The sequence below is a fragment of the Typopeltis vanoorti genome, chromosome 5, assembly GCF_054136105.1.
Source record: "Typopeltis vanoorti isolate ZY-2024b chromosome 5, IOZ_Tvanoo_1.0, whole genome shotgun sequence".
Taxonomy (NCBI): Eukaryota; Metazoa; Arthropoda; class Arachnida; order Uropygi; family Thelyphonidae; genus Typopeltis; species Typopeltis vanoorti.
In genome coordinates, this window is record NC_143553.1 from 93,954,987 (window position 1) to 93,972,577 (window position 17,591).

The 17,591-nt window shown below is 36.1% G+C and overlaps 2 protein-coding genes across 4 annotated transcripts in view; one reads left to right on the top strand and one right to left on the bottom strand.

Moving 5' to 3' along the window:
• The window catches only part of LOC150106659 (uncharacterized), a 165,363-nt gene extending 151,819 nt beyond the window's left edge, over positions 1 to 13,544 (bottom strand). Inside the window, exon 1 of one of the 3 annotated variants that reach the window (XM_090393255.1) lies at positions 13,170 to 13,544. In XM_090393255.1, the coding sequence (XP_090249381.1) occupies positions 13,170 to 13,195 (26 nt within the window). In that variant the 5' untranslated portion in view covers positions 13,196 to 13,544. The remainder of the gene's footprint in view (positions 1 to 13,169) is intronic. The other 2 variants (XM_090393253.1, XM_090393258.1) reach the window with 2 other exon arrangements.
• LOC150106660 (calpain-15-like) overlaps positions 1 to 17,591 on the top strand; it is a 406,958-nt gene that overhangs the window by 5,104 nt on the left and 384,263 nt on the right. The window lies entirely within an intron of this gene.

Here is a 17,591-nt window from a genome sequence, read left to right on the forward strand (position 1 = left end):
TGCCATCTGTTCATGCCCCTAATCTTTCTCAGGACTCTCATATCTGCAGTCTCTAGTCTTTGGTCAAGTGTTTTGAATAATTTCTCTCTTATTCCATATAAATTTATTCAGTTGACTTCCTACCATACCAGCTTTGTTGATTCTGTTGTCTATTTCCATATTTAATTTACAGTCTTCACTAAAAATCATGCTTAAGTAGCTGAAATGTTTTACTTGTTCTATAGATTCTCCATTCACAATGCAGTTGATATTTTCAATCTCTTTGTCTTGTTATAACATATCTATTACAACAGTTATTCAATTTAGTCAGGAAATCTTGCAGACTTGTAGTGGATTTATTTAGAAATATAATATTGTCCATATAAAGCAAAGAGCTGAGATTAAAATTTCCAATTTTAATATCAGGTTTAATACCACTTTCCTTCATAATGTGATCCATATAGATAAGGAATAAGAGAGGGGATAATGTACATTCTTGTCTGCCACCAGATTTAACATTAAACCATCTTCCTGTACTGCCTTTTAATTCTAACTGCTGACTTACAAGTCAAATAAAGCCTAAGTATTGCTTGATATAATGTCCCATTGACACCATATAACTGTAGCATTTTGAATAGCTTCTCTCTTAGAACCTCGTCATATGTCTTTTCCAGATCTACAAAACTTAAATACAGATCTTTGTTATATTATTATTATTATTATAATATTCCCATGATTTCTCAACTATTTGTCGTAAAGTGAAAATCTGATCCTGACAGCCTTTATTTGGCCTGAATCAAGCATGTTCTTCACCAAGCGTTTCTTCCACAATCCTTCTCAACCATTTCCCAAGTATACTTGCATAAATCATACCAGGAACACTCAGTAGAGAAATACCTCTGTAATTCTCACATTTAGTTTTATTTCCCTTTTTGTATATGGGTATTCTGAGAGCTCTACTCCAATCATCCGGATTTCGTACCTCTGTCCATACCTTCTGAACTATGCAGTGCAGCGCCTGTAAGATTTTATACCTCCATACTTGAGCATTTCTGGTCGAATATCATCTAGTCAAGCTGCCTTTCCACATTTCAGGCCTTTGATGGCTTTTTGTACTTCAAGTATGGATATGTATTCCTGACTGCATGCCTGGTCAGTGGTTTTTACCACTGTGCTATCACTGCTTGTTTCATTTAGCAATTTTTCGAAGTAATTACTCCATACTTCAAGGATATCTTTTTCTCTCGTTTTCATGTCACCTTTATCATCTCTAATTCCTTTTACAGCACTCTTTCCTCCATTTCTGAGCTTCTTCAACAACCTACAGAATATCTTGCCACTTTCTTGATATTTATTTTCTATATTCTTACCAAAGTCTTCCCATGACTTTTGTTTAGCTAGTTTTACACAGTGTTTAGCTTTCTTACATTTCTCTCTGTATTATAAGAGCAGAAGCTGACGTATTTGCCAGGAACTTTTGATATGCTTTCTTCTTTTCCTTCACTGCCTCTTTAACTTCCTGTGTCCACCATGGAGTTCTTATTTTTCTATCCTTGCAGACAACCTAACTACATGCCTCTCTGGCTGAATCAACCAGTGTTTTCTTTGGTGCTTACCATTGAATCTCCAAGGTTTGGTTCCTGTTCTCAAACTCTTTCATTTTTTCTTAAATAATTTTTGTGTATTTTAGTCTACAGTTCACATCTGAGAGCTGCTCAACTTTTATTCACTTTAAAACTGTCTTATATGTTCTTCTTTTCGATATGAAATTCAATTCTATCCTATTCAAGACTAAATAGTGATCACTTCCAATTTCAAATCCTGTGTACACTCTGGTGTCCTGCACCAGGGAGAAAACATCACTATCAACAATAACATAGTCAATGAGACTTTTCTTATTCCTTGCCTCCTCTCTCCATGTGAATTTGTGCACATTTTTATGTTGGAACTTTGTGTTAATAATAACCAGTCCATGTCCTGACCAGAAATCATACAGGTATTTGCCATTATTATTAGCTTTGCTGTTTTCTCCAAATTTTTTAAAAATATTTTTGTATGTCTGACAATCATTTCATAATCTTAATGAAAATATTTGAACAGTAAAGCATGCGTTTGCTAATTGCTGATTCATGGCCTGCTTCATGCTACAATCCAGTAAACAACGTTTACTGGATTGTAGCATGAAGCAAATGCACTCTTTCGGTTACTATTCCTGTTCAAATATTTTCATTACATATGTTCACCTGTTTTCTTGGTGAAATAAAAACTAAGTATTTATTTAGTTTATTCACATATTTCTTCTGATGATGGTGATGTTAAACACAAGAATTTTCATGAAATTAGTAGAGTAGTCAAATTAGTATTCATCCCATCTTGTTCTTTCATTATCATGAACATCCATGGAGATAGAGACCCATCACGGAATAATACCAGCAAGTAAACATTTCTAAAATTGTTATATTGGTTTTAATACTGTTTGATGTACATTCGTATCTGACCTCTTATTTAATTGTAAAAATGACAGTAGTTTAAAATTTGTGTGTATGCACACACAAATTTTAAACCACCACATAACATTAATTGGTTTCATTAGTTATTCATCATAAATAGTGAATAAAGTTTTCATAATTTTATTATTATTATACCCTCCATGGAGTCGACCTACTCATCTTGGGAGGTTCATTCAACTGACAACATATTTATCATATAGAATCTTAAAATCCTTAACACTCTTTGCATTAACAACACATTTTGGTAATGCGTTTCATTCACTGACAATTCTCTATGTAAAAAGTCTACTCCTCACACCCTCTTCACCACACTTTTAAATAACTTCCAGGAATGACCTCTTTTTCTTCCCCTCTCATCTTCTACTTTTTTTTATAATCCTTTCTGGATTAATCTGATAAAATCCTCTCACTAACTTAAATGTCTCTATCATATCGTATCACCTGTCTTCCTCCTATCCACCAAACTCTGCAATCCACATTTCTTCAACCTCTCTCCATAGCCAGCATTCCAAACTCCTGATATTGTCTTAGTTACTCATCTCTGGACCCTCTCTAATGTCTTCACATCACATTGAAAGCCAGTACCAGATCTGAGCACAATAGTCCAAGTGTGGTCTGATGCCTTATACAGTGGCACAACCACTTCTTTATCCTTACATGTTAGAGTACTTCTTATCATAGCAGCACTATGATGTGCAGTAAGGAAATATCATGAGTAGGCATATATTTAAGTAAATTGTAATACCGGAATTAACTCATGTAAAATATAATTTTAGCCTGAGTATCAAAGGCATCTTCAGTACAAAGTTAATAGAACAATAACTGGTAATTCCAAAAGGCACCATCTAAGTAGATAATGTAAGATAACTAAAAAAGGTCATTAAATTTCCTAACTGATTAAAAATAAATAAAATAAAAATAAATTAAATTAAATTAAAAAATAAATAAATAATTCAATAGAATAATATATATATATATATATATATATACACAATTAGAAAAAAAAAGGTGCAAGTCCAGACTTTAGGTTCAAGTATTTAATATAAGACTTGTCTTCTTCTAGCTAAATAAAAGCAGGTCTTCCTCTTTATCCAAAATAAGATAACCCACAAGTGCAAGGAATCTGGTAGACACCTGGATAATTGAGATGTAGAAGCTTTTCCTTTGGAGAAGTGAGAAAGGTGGATGGGGTGAAGGGTAACAAAAATATTTAGTGATTTTAAAACTTTTGCTCTACATTCACTAATGCATTGCACATGAGGAATAGGAATACGAATTATTTCTTCTGTATTTGAAGAGATAGAGATATCAAAACTGTTCAAAGCTCTTTTGATGAAAGAATTCTTATAATCATTAGATAAAAGAGTGGAAATAATATGTTGCAATTCTTTCTGTAATAGCTCATCTGAAGAATATAAGGAGTGGGCCTGAGGAATCAGTGTTTTAATAGTTACAGCCATTTGACTGTGATGAGACTCAGCATGGATAATGGCCTGTATGAGTCTTCTTCATAAAAACTGAGAAATGTAGGTTACCATCTAGTTGGCGAAGAATTAAAAGATGTAAAAAGGCTAACTTCTTATTCACTTCTTCCTCTAGAGTAGTGTTTCTCAAACTTCAGATATCTGTGTACCCCTTCTTTAATTTTCATTATTACCAAGTACCCCCTTATCAAAATAATAATAATAATAAATAAATAAAAAGTATATTTCATTGTAAATGTCTATTTTATTTGAATTAAGATGTACATGTAAACAAAAAATATGATTTATTTTTAATAGAACAAAATTTATAAAGATACTATAATGTATAGTAAAAGTATAGTATAATGTATAGTATATTATACTATACTATAATGTATAGTATAATAAAAAGATACTTGATGATAGACACGTGAATGAGAGTTCATTTGAGGCAGTCTGGTGCGAAATAGTGACCAACGCAACCAAATATACAGTTGGATGCTGCTATAGGCCAGGGAGTACAGGGGGAGATATTGAATTCATGCATCAGCAACTTAGTGCAATGAGTGAAGGCTTAGTGATTATTATGGGGGATTTTAATTATGGTGATATCAATTGGAAGGAGGAAATATCACGTAGCAAAAAGGAAATGGAGTTCATACATCTGCTACGAGATAATTACTTGAAACAGCACGTAACTGAAGGGACACGTGGTGTGAGAGTGTTGGACCTGGTTATTGGTTCAGAGGTTATATGCATAAGTAAGGTGACCTCGTTACCTCCAGTTGGTGAAAGCAATCATGTGGTATTGACTTGGGAGGTTGCAAAATCTGTGGATTTTTCTATTAAGAAGGGGTATGTACGAAACTACAGGTTAGGCAATTATAACAAGCTTCGGAGTGAGCTTGCAGCCATCCCATGGCAGAACATATTGCAAGGGAAAGATGTTAGCAGTGCTTGGGATAAAATCAGCGGGTATCTGAGAAAAGCAATATCAGATTGTGTCCCCATGGTCAGAAGGTCAAACAAGGCAGGCATTAGATGGATGAGCAGTAGTATCAAGCTTGAACTACAAAAAAAGAAAATGTTATGGAGAATTTACAAGGAGAAGGGCGATCAGGACACCCATGAGCAGTACAAGGCTCAAGCTAGGAAGGTTACCAGCATAGTAAGAAAAGCTAAATCAGATTATGAGAAGACCTTAGCCAAAGAGATCAAGGGTAATCCCAAAGAGTTCTTCCGCTATGTGGCAAGTAAGAGGAAGAATGACTTCGGAAGGATAACCTAGTGGGTGCTGATGGTATTGAGGTGACAAAATCAGATGTAATAGTCGAGTTACTGAGTGATCACTTCTCAAAAGTCTATCACCCAAGTGAGGATATCTCTATACCTATAGCAATACCTAATGTGAGAATTGAAGCTAAAGAATCAGAGGTATTAAATATATTGCAAAACTTAAATGCAAACACTGCGGTAGGCTTAGATGGAATATCAGCTCGGGTGTTGCGTGAATGTGCAAATGAATTGTCAACCCCTCTTACCTGGATATTTAATTTAAGTTTGAACTCTGGTATGGTCCCTAGGGAGTGGAAGTTAGGCAAAGTGGTTCCTTTGCATAAGGGTGGCTCTAAAACTGCAGTATTGAATTACAGACCAATCACCATCTCAGGAGTAGTGGTAAAAGTATTGGAAAAGTTGGTTAAAGACAAAATTCAAGAATGGGTGGATCAGGATATGATACTCTATAGAGGCCAACATGGTTTTGTTAAAGGTAGATCCTGCCTTAGCAATCTATTAACTATCCATAATAGAATAACATCAGAGTTGGACAAAGGAACTGGCTACACAGTGGTACTTCTGGATTTTGCTAAGGCTTTTGACAGGATACCCCATAGAACACTGTTACGCAAATTGGAGCAGATGGGAATGGATATTAAATTGGTGATATGGATAGGAGAATGGCTCAGGGAGAGATACCATAAGGTGGTGTATGGAGGAGCCGAGTCCAGAATGAGGCAGGTGACCAGTGGTGTGCCTCAGGGCTCTGTGCTTGGGCCAATGTTGTTTAATTTGTATATAAATGATATAGGAAACGGCTTAAAGGGAGATATTCAGTTGTTTGCTGATGATGCAAAGTTGTGTAGTGCAATAAAAAATCAAGCTGATGTTGAAAGTTTGCAGGAGGATTTAAATAAGCTGGTAAAATGGGCAAAAGAAAATGGATGTCAGTTCAATGTGGAAAAGTGTAAAGTCTTGCATTTTGGGATTAAAAGATTACCAGCTGTGTACTACATAGATGGAAAGGTACTCCAAGAGATTGATGAGGCTAGGGACTTAGGGGTATTGGTAGATAAGGAGATGAAGTTCAGAGGACACATTGCTAAGGTGTCCAAGATTGCACATAGGATTACTTGGTTGTTGAGGAACACACTGACATCCAGAGATAAAGAGGTTATCATTCCCCTTTATAAAGCATTGATACTTCCACATTTGGATTACTGTGCTCAGGTCTGGTCACCTGGATTCCTTGGAGATGAGGAGGCTGTGGAGAGGGTTCAGAGAAGAGTGACCAAGTTGGTGAGTGATATAAAAAATGCTCCCTACATTGATAGATTGAGAGCTTGTGGATTGCAGAGATTGGTTGATAGGCGAAGAAGAGGGGATATGATAGAAACATTCAAATTACTAAAAGGTTTTTATAGGATTGATGCAGGGGAAATGTTTCAGCTGTGTGATAGGGATGGAAGAACAAGAGGTCATCTCTGGAAATTAAAGAAGAGTGTGGTTAACAAAGGTGTCAGAACAAGGTTTTTTGCCTGGAGGGTGGTGAATGAGTGGAATTCATTGCCTGACTTTGTTGTGAGCTCTTCATCTGTAAATGAATTCAAGAAGAGATATGACAGATATTGTTTTGCTAGCTTGGGTCTCCCGCGATGAGTCTACTGACTCCATGGAGATACCCGTAATAATAATAATAATAATAATAAATTTTTACTTAATTTAAATAATTTATCATCAATGAGAGGGATACAATATCAACATTTTCTTGTTGCTTACAACTACTTGTATCTGCTATATTGCTCTCTTTTGTGCGTTTTATAAATCCAGTCTTTAACCAATGATCCATACTTATGCATTTGAAAGCTAAAAAAATTACCGTATTTACTCGAATATAACCTGCATGTGTATCGTTTTCACCAAATTAAAGCAAAAACATCATGGTGCAAGATATGTGCAGGGATTTTCGGAAACTAAAGTTTTCAGAAAAAAACTGAAAAATGGGTATGACTTACCAAGAAGCTCTAATTCGCTATCACTACTTCTGGCTCAAGAGCGGTTTCCTTTGGTGCACCATCAAAGTTATCTACCCAAATAGTGTCATCATCTTTCCCATTATTTCAAGCAAAGATTACCAGTAATTTACAAGACTTGAGATATGTATGAACACTCCTTCACAAATGACTAATGAGAAGTGAAATATTACACGAAACAGACAGCAATTGTAGGCCAGTAGAGATAGAGGAGCTATGAAGATGTACATTGGTTCAGTATTAACAAAAGATCATGCTACCCAAAGACAAAAGCAAATTGATAATTGAGTTGGCTCTCATTTCAACTATTCAGTTGAAATGCTAATTCTCTTCAACCGAATTCCATAATATCTGAAACACATTCACTATATATTTCTTAGTTTTAACACGTTCACGACAGGGTGGTGTCAAACAAAACCACATGTTGCAGTGGCATATGGTTTGGCTTAAGTCTAGACAGCAGTTTCTGTGGAACGGGACATGTGATTCATTAGTTAGTGCCGTTTTTATCCCAGTTGACTCTAATTGCACTATTTATTAAGAAATATATTACACAGTCTGCAAATATCTCTTCCCTTAATCAGGGGAACAAAATAAAACTAACTGTTTTTCATGTGTCTGCAGTATAGTAGCTGTTGTGAAGGGCATGTTATTTACTGCAGGGAGCGAGTTACTATTGCCCCGATGTTCATGTCGGGGCATAGTAACTCGCAATTTGAGTAGGAGAATTCATACATAATATAATTTAATACACACACACACACACACACACACAAGTATATTTTCCTCAATATATATATATATATATAATTTATTAAGAAATATATGTTTAAATTAATTTTTTTTCTTAATAATGATTCCATGCGTTAATGATGGATAGCCGAAAATTGCCATGTACCCCCTGCAGACATTTCACATGCCACTGGGGGTATGCATACCACACTTTGAGAAACACTGCTCTAGAGTGAATTAGATCCTTGGATGAAGTGCATTTAAATTTAGAGAGAAACTGTTGTAATTGACTAATTCAACTTCAACTGTTTTCATGGAAAATTCACAATGATACTGTTATGAAATCAAATTTCATAACAGTATCATAATCAAAGAATGTGCTCTGTTGGTGGAATTAAAGTCAATGGAAAAAATCTAAATTATTTATGTTTTGCAGATGACAGCATTATGTTAGCAAAACATATGGAAAAAGCTCATGGTATCTTAAATGACCCTGACAGAGAAAATAAGAAAAGGTTTAAAGATTAACATAAACAACATTTATGACAAATTTAGATTAAACTAAAATAAAATTTGCAGATAATTCTTTTGAAATTGTGGATGACTATATTTACCTCAACCGATGTTTTAGCTTTAAGGAAATAATGATAATTAACAACATTTTGGATGAATAAGGAAAAAACAACATTTTGGATGAATAAGGATTATCTGAGATTTACATTTATGTTTAAAAGAAAGCTATTTAATATGTGCATTATTCCAGTGCAGAAAACTTATTTACCATAATTATTAGCTCTGCCCTTTTTTTCTAAATTTCACAAAACATTTCCTGCTGTTCAGGATTCATTTCCTGCCTTTCTGTTTAGATAATCAGTAAGAAGTTTTTCATTTTCGTTATTAGTTGCCACTTCTAAATATCTCAGAAAACTCATTTTCTCATTGCTAATACCATTGGTACTGAATCCTTGGGCACAGATTATGTTGTATTATCTGATATTTCATTCAACACATGCTCACATCACTGTACTTAACATACTTTCCAGTCAAGAAGTTAATCACTGTAGCTATTCCTTCCATTTCATTTCATGATTTCTTTTATCTGAAGAAGCTCTTGTTTTAACTGCCATTTAGAAGGATCTTACTTAGTTATGCTAATGTAAAAAGGCTTGGATAGACAGTATTTCAAGTGGAAGAATGTGAGCAAATTTACATCATTAGATTCCAACAGTTAAGGGAAAATGAAAAGCCGATTCTTATTGATAGTGAGTCTAGTTGTTGTGGCTCTGGAGAAACTGTTAACTTCACTGTCTAGTTACATTATGAATGCAGAGTATCCTCAGAATAGAGTACCAGATGATTTATTATGATTCTGTGCAATAAATCATATCATATGGTGATTTAATCCCCCCCACCCTTTATCACATTTGAGTTCTTTTTTTTTTTTTTTTTAATCCTCCAAAACAGGTAAACCAGCCAGAAAAACACACACAGTCAACAGACATAATTCCCTAGCATCGTAGCCTTAGTTGCTTCAGCTAGAATCCCAAATAACTACAATCTCTCACAACTTGCCTCTCATGCCTCTACAAATTCACATACTGCTAAACTCTGCAGTTTATATATCCTCAAACCTGTTCCCATTACCAATATTCCAAAGTTCTAATCAGGCCATGGTCACTTGCTTCTGAACCGTATCCAGAGTTTCCACATCACAATGGAAACCACTATGACCAAATTTGCACACAGTATAGTTCGCCCACCGTTTGTAGGTCCCTGCTTTGTGTCTTTCCAAGAATAGTCGATTCATGCTGAAGGGGAGAAAGAAATGAAGGACGTCCGAATTGGTTGCCAACACGTGAAATCACGTGCTTTATAGGTAAAATTTTCCAACTGTTATACAAGCAACATAGTTAACTACAATAATCATAAAAGAGAAGTAATTCTCCGACCAGTAATACTAAACAACTCATCTCACAATATGGACTGATTACCCTATTATCGGAATGGATTCTCCTTTTTCTGAGATGCGCAGAAGTATCGAAGGATCTCTAATTGGTGGACGAACTATAATCTATTGTGTGTTTGTGTGTGTGTGGCCTGACTAATGTTGTAAAATGGTACAACACTTCTTTATTCCTATTTGTCAGTGTGCTGTTTTTCATAGTAGCAATATACTATGTAACACTTGTAATATATCTTCTGACCTGTAATGTGTCATTCACACCCACTGCCAACCTGCTGGCCTGGTTGGCCGAGTGGTTAGCATATCCGCTCTCCAGTCAGAAAGCTGTGGGTTTGAATCCTGCCGTGGGCATGGATGTTTGTGATTGTCTGTGAAAATACTAGTGATGGTGGTGGATGGTAGATGGCGTTGGCGTAGATGATGATGATGGTAATAGTGGTGGAGACAGAGAGTTGTAGAGTAGATGCCCTCCCTCATTGAGTCTTTGGACTCCCTGGATGTGTGTCACATAATAATAACAATAATAGTTTTTAGAGCATAGTTTCTGGATTATCTAACCCTTAGCCTAGCCAGTGTACTAAATATACTATAGATTGTAAACCTTTAGCTTTTCTTGGGTGGAATTCACGTAAAAATACATTTTTTGTATCAGTTATGTTTATCACTTTGTGATAAAATGAAAAGTATGATTGCTGTTGACGACCTACCTTTTTTACAAACCCACTGACCACAGAATATCTTTCAATCTGATCCTTATTCCATTCCTAAGTAAAGATGTGGAGGTTATTATTCTCTTTGTAAGGCTATGATTTGATCACATTGTGACTACTGTGCACAGATTTGATCATCTGGATTTCTTGGGCGATCAGGAGGTGGCAGAGACGAGTGACCAAGATGATGACAGGTCTGTGGAATGCACCTGTGAGGATAGGTTGAAGGTGTGTGTGTGTGGCTTGCAAAGGTTAGTTGATAGACAGAAAAGAGGGGACATGATTAAAAACTAAAGAGGTTCTATAAGATTAACATCAAATAAATTTTTCAATATATGATGCATAGAAAATGGGTAACCACCTGGAAGATGTTTAAGAGTGTGATTGGTCAGGGTGTGTGATTAGATTTTTTCCTTGGAGATTGGTGAACGAATTGAATGGATTGCCAAAACTAGTAATGAGTGCCCTGATAGTGAATGAGTTTCAGAGATATGATGAAGTATTGTGTGTATAGAGCAGCGTTTCCCAAACTATGTTCTATGGAACACCAGCGAGTGAATAGGTGTTCCGTGAAAAATTATCAAAATTAATATGTGCCTGGAATGGTTTTAAATGATGCGACAAGTTCAAACATGTTTGAAAATAAGGTGCTCCTCACTTTGCTGTGGATTGTGCTGTTAAGATCAGCGCATGCTGGCTTTAACGCCTGCAGTTGTCGACAGCTCCGAGCACGAGTGAAGTATGGAGGTATCTATTCTAGGAAACATGCAAGATCAATGCAATGTGGCCCAGCATGTCTGTAATGTGCATCACATTTTTGCAATGCGATACAGCATGCTGCAGTGATAGTGTGTGCTTAGCTTTACATTGAATACAAGACCAATGATACTCGACTCTAACCAAGGTGTTCTGTTAAAATTTCAGGATTTGTGAAGTGTTCCATTGTAGGAAAAGCTTGAAAAACCCTGGTATAGAGGGTAGTGTGGGTCTCCCATAGTGTTTTCTTAATCCATTCAGATAACCCATATAATAATAATAATTACTAATCTCTACAGTACCTTTGCCATTACCACAGATATACAGACTGATCTGCAATTATTTGAAACATCAGTTTTATTTACACCACTTATCTGCAGTTTTTTTTTTTTTTTATGTATGCATGTGTGTGTATACACACACACACACACACACACCAATATTAAACAACAACTTGAATAATTTCAAAAATCCAAGTATTGTGAATTCTTCTATTGGTAATCAGAATCTAGAAAATGATCAAGAATTACAGAAGTTTAAATTATATTTTATGTTATAAGCAGATTGATTATATGTTAATATGTATGACGGTTCAATGCTAGAGGGCGCCTGAAACATTACTTTTGATATGCAAGTATAACTCCAGCTATAGTTTTAGGAATAGTAGCCAGACTTGACTCTAATTTTCATATATTTCTTCTAATTGAATCTACTGCAGCCACCTATTAAAGATGGGCACGGCATTAGGAGCCGGAGCCATTTCTATTCATGACTGGTGGAAAGTGAGTTGAAAACTGTAATACCAAAATATTAGTTTCGTTACTTTTAATTATAATTTTTTTTATTTCTTTTAATTTTACCCAGTTTAAAACATCTAGAATAGAAATTAATTGTGTTTTGAAGTATGTTCAGTGAATGAATGTGTGAAATGTTGATTTGAGGCAGCTGTATTAAGTGATATGTAAATTAAGGTTATCAGTTAAAAAAAAAGAATATTAATATATGACTAATTATATGAAGAGCCAAAGGCTTCAATTCGGTGACATGAACTTATTTAAGTTAAGGAAGATGTTTAAGAGTGTGATTGGTAAGGGTGTGTGATTAGATTTTTTCCTTAGCCGAATAAGAAAAGAAACTCTTTGAGTTTCTTATTCGGCTAAGAAACAATATGGGATATAATATCCCTTAATTAAATTAATATATGAATTTCCTCCACCGATGTTTATTTATAAGAGCATTGAAACGGTATTTTGATTCATCGTGATTATAACGAGCTTCCTAATTAATTAACCTGACAAATTACCGTTAAGAATATTTTCAAACTTAGCAACCGCCAGCAGGCACTGTTAATAGGCTATTGGGAGCATTTGTCATGGGCTTAACAACGCTGATTTATATTTTGCTCAAGTGACGTATTTGATACCAACTCTGCAATTTAGCTGCCTTGACACAAACTGAAAATGATTATAGCTTTCGATCCATTCCACTTTCGAAAGTTTTTAAATTATCAGGAACAGGAAATTTAATGCCATGCTTTGTTTGTGATTTTATCATTCAGACTTCAATTTAGGAAAATATAATTGAAAATATATGAAGCGATGAAAAAATACAGTTTTAATATGATTCATACCCATAAGTAAATTTGACGTATTCTTTCTTAACGTTATAATAATTTCGAAGGCACCGGCAGATATCCTCTGGGCTAAAGAGTAAATATGCAGAATTTTAATTGGAAATTAACTTACCTCAGTACTTCGAGCATTATTATCATCTGGATGCTGAGTGTATCCAAATGCCATTAGAAAGAATCTTGTGTGTCCAAACTTCTTGTCCTCCACGTGGCTATTAGATTTGGCCTATTTTCTTCAGTAGTGTTTCTGTACTACTTTCTCTGCTGAGCGAATATGTTGGGTTATTTCAACAATTTAAATATTGCAGATAACTGATGTGCTCTGTTGCAAGGACTTTTCAGACTATATGCTGTCTTTATATATATATATATATATTTATATTTAGGTAAAATCATTTAGTTGGGTCTAGTGTCGTGAAACTTTTGCAGTAATCACATCTAGAATTGAAGGTAATGGGAAGAAAAGTTTCATGTTGAATATTACGAAAGTGACGATTTATAATCTTAAACTCGTCTTTCAAGAGGATATGACATTCTGCTTATGCGTGTTAGGATTGGTAATAGCTTCCTGAATTTCAACATCAGCTTTTCGTAATGCTGCGTCACCTAGCCGGTTTCCATGGTCACATGAATATATATTCGTAGAGGTGTATCGTGGTTCCGCTGTCTGTTGCCACCGGTGGTTACAGGTGATCCGATCTTCCTAAATTTTCACAACAAAGCTTTCGTTCTTTCTTTTACCTCCGTAAGTGCCCTATATAACTTCTCATCCGAGTTTCTTAATTATTATAAATTTAGTATCGAAATTACGTTATAATATAACGTAATTTCGTTATAATATAATGTTCCGAAACTTAGTTTTAAATTGACTTTGTGATTTTATTGTAGTGTTGAAACATTAAAATTGCCCATAAGTTGAGCTTTATATTGTGCTAAGAATTTTTTTATTTAAGTATTAAAATTATATTATTTTTGCATTCAGAATTGGCTTCTCTATTCCATCGCTAAATTTAATAAGGATCATTTTACATTTTATATTATGCTGGGATTAGTTACAATTCTTGCTAAGTAATTTGTGTCAGTGTGGATTTATAAATATCGTCATGTGCCATTGCTCGAAGTGCGAAAGTCCATTTTACTTGTTCTTCCTCATTTAAGTGAGTAGACAGGTATATCAATACGTACAGTGCTGCTGTATATAATATGTTTATATATAATATGACAATTAAATAATCTGTAACGGCTCTAGAGACTCAACTGAATCGAGCAATTTCTAATATGTAGGATGGTCTCAGTGGGCAATGAAATTCATCTATTACTAGTAACTAGTAACATTACTGGCTTAACGGGTGAAGCAAAAGCTTTTCATATTCCCGGCTATCTTAACAGAGACTGTGAGTGGAAAGAGTTTATGAGCTATATAGCTCGCCCTGATTGGGCTAGGAGATTAATCCTCAGTGAGTGGGTTTAGGATGGCTTTAGGTCTTTTGTGCTTAGAATAGTCCGTTGCATCATAGTCAGCGGCCAGTTGGATCAGTCTGTTAGGATGCACACTTGCCTTTGAAAAGAATTTGGTTGCTATAGTCCGCATGAAGGTGTAAATATAGGGGACCTCCGTGTCGCGGTGCAGTTGGACAGTTCGGATGAACCATGGAGCGCCCAGGATCATTCTAAGACACTTGTTCTGAATGCGTTGTAATTTAATGATATTTGAGTTTGAAGTATGGCTCCAGGCCAGTGAGGCATAAGTGAGTATTGGACGAACCATCAGTTTGTATATGAGAAGTTTGATTCTGGTGCTCAGTTTGCTGTTTCTGTTTATTAGCGGATAGAGCTGGGCTATGGTTTTGGATGTGTTTGCACAGAGAGTCTTGATATGGGAGTTGAAAGTCAGTTTACTGTCCATTACTACACCAAGGTACTTGATCTCTGTTTTCCACTGAATTTTTGTGTTAAAGAGGAGAATATCTTCTTTGGGAAGCACTGATCTTCTCGAGAATAAGACGGCTACGCTCTTCTGAGGATTCACCTGGAGACGCCATTTGGCAAAATATTGCTCTATTTGCAGTAGGTTTTCTTGCAGTTTCTTGATGGCTAGGTGAGGCTTTAATGATCTGGCCAATATCGCTGTGTCATCAGCATAAAGAGCTTTAATTGAAGATAATGGGTTGTGTGGTATATCATGCAGGTATAAGGAGAATAGGATTGGTGCTAGTAAGGACCCTTGTGGAACTCCAGCCAAGATGTGTTTCTGTGAGGACACCACTCCACTTAGTCTCACTTGCATGCGCCTATCGCAGAGGTACGTCTTTAAGAGTTGAATGATTCCGATTGGGATACCGGATGATATAAGCTTGTATAGTAAACCATAATGCCAAACCTTGTCAAATGCACTGGCTAAGTCTAGGAAGACAGCCCCAGTGCATTGGTGCCAGTTAAAACCTGTGATGATATGTTCCACCAATCTGTGTATTTGTTGTGTGGTACTATGCAACTGTCTGAAACCAAACTGCTCCTCAGGCAGGATGTTTAACAGGAGTACAGAATCTTGAAGCCTAGTAAGAATTACCTTTTCAGCAATTTTTCCGAGATTAGAAATGAGACTGATTGGTCTGTAATTCTGTGGCAGAGTGGGATCCTTTCCAGGTTTATGAATTGGAACAACGTATGCCAATTTCCAGTAGGAAGGGAAATACTTGTAGTGAAGTATGGAGTTGATTATGTTTACCAAATGAACAATAGCTTTGCGAGGTAGAAGTTTTATAACTTTGTTGGAGATGCCGTCGGGTCCAGGAGCCTTTTTATTTTTGAATTTCTGAATAATAGCATATATTTCAGCAGGTGAGGTGGGTGTGATTTGAGTAGAATGTGTGGGAGCAGACTTGAGTGAATATCTGACATTACGGTGTATCTTGTAGATATGACTAATGTCAAGGTGACTGTATGCAGGTTTGCATTGATTTTCAAGGTGATTCGCTATTGCCTCAGCTTTATCAGCATCGGTGTGGATGAGACCTGAATCTGTTTGCAGAGGGGGAAGAGGTTTATTTTTGTTCTTGATCTTTCGGATAAGATTCCATACAGAGTGGCTGTCAGCGGAGATGGAGGTCAGTTTTTCTTCCCAGAGTTGAGTTCTATGAGCTGCGAGTGCATCTCTCACTGCAGAATTTAACCTATTTAAGATCCGTTTATCTTGTGGCGCCCTAGTGTTATGGTATCTTTTTCTAGCCTTATTTTTTTCCCTAATCAGATTCATAGTATCTTCAGGCAGGTGGTTGGACTTGTGGGTGGTTGCAGGGGTAGTAACTGCTGTACAGGCTGCTGTAATCTGTTCTGTTAGATTTTTGACAGCTATGTCAATTTCCTCTTTTGATTTAATGATGGGAACAGGTCCAATATATTTCGGGAGCATCTTGGAGAGCCTTTCCCAAGGAATAAATGAGTGAGGGGGTGGGGATGATTTTTCAAGATTTCCTAATTTTAACCTTATTGGATTATGATCTGATGATAAATTATTGATTGTTATTAGATTGTATTGGAGTCTGATGTGCTGCAGTATGGCTATGTCCAATACATCGGCCCTACCATAGGTGTTGTGATGGGTGGGATCAGCTGGGCCTATTACGTGAAGGTTGTTGAAATCAGCATAATTCTGTAGTATCTGTCCATTTTTGTTAGTGGAGTGGCTATTCCAGGTAGAATGCTTGGCATTTAAATCACCTGCCACAATGGTAGGCTCTCCAGTGTCAAATATGGCATTCAAATCAGAAGGTAGTAGTGCTTTTTGTGGTGGATGGTATGCTGCAAAAATTTTTAATTTGCCCACTGAGCTCGTGAGAATCTCGATGCCAGTGATCTCAAGATTGGAGGTAGTAGGAATGTTTATGGAGTGATGAGAGATAAAATTTTTGATGAAAATTGCCGTACCTCCACCTCTGTGGGTTGATCTGTCAGTTCTATACGACTGATATCCATAGATTTTGGGATTGTCAGCTGGTCTTAGATGCGTTTCATTTATTAGTAGAACATCTGGCCGATGTCTGTGGGCAAAATTTTGGAGTTCTAGGATCTTATTTCTTAAGCCGTTTGCATTCCAGGCTATTATCTCTAGGGCTTCTGGTTTTAATTTTTTACTGTTCATTAGTGAGCGCTGAAATTATAACTTGAGTATCTTTTAGAAATCTGTTAGTAGAACTTTGTGAAGGATTAGATCTGCTGAAATCTAATAGCATATTTGCCAGGGACGCAGTAATGATAGCTGTCATATTTGGGTGTGATGTTGACTGTTGTAGGGATGTCTGTTTAGGGCGGGTTACATCCGCATATGTCCTGGGCTGCCAGCTTAGAGTCGTTTTTTGAGGGACCTCAGTTTTCAACAGATGGGCTTCTGAGTTTTTATTCTGTACTTTAGGAGACTGTGAAGTAGCCGCAGATGTAGGCGAGCTGATGGAAGGAGAGAATGGTCCCTCTTCAGATTTCCTGTTACGTGGATTGTACAGACATCCTCTGTAGTTGGATGTGTGAGGACCGCCACAAT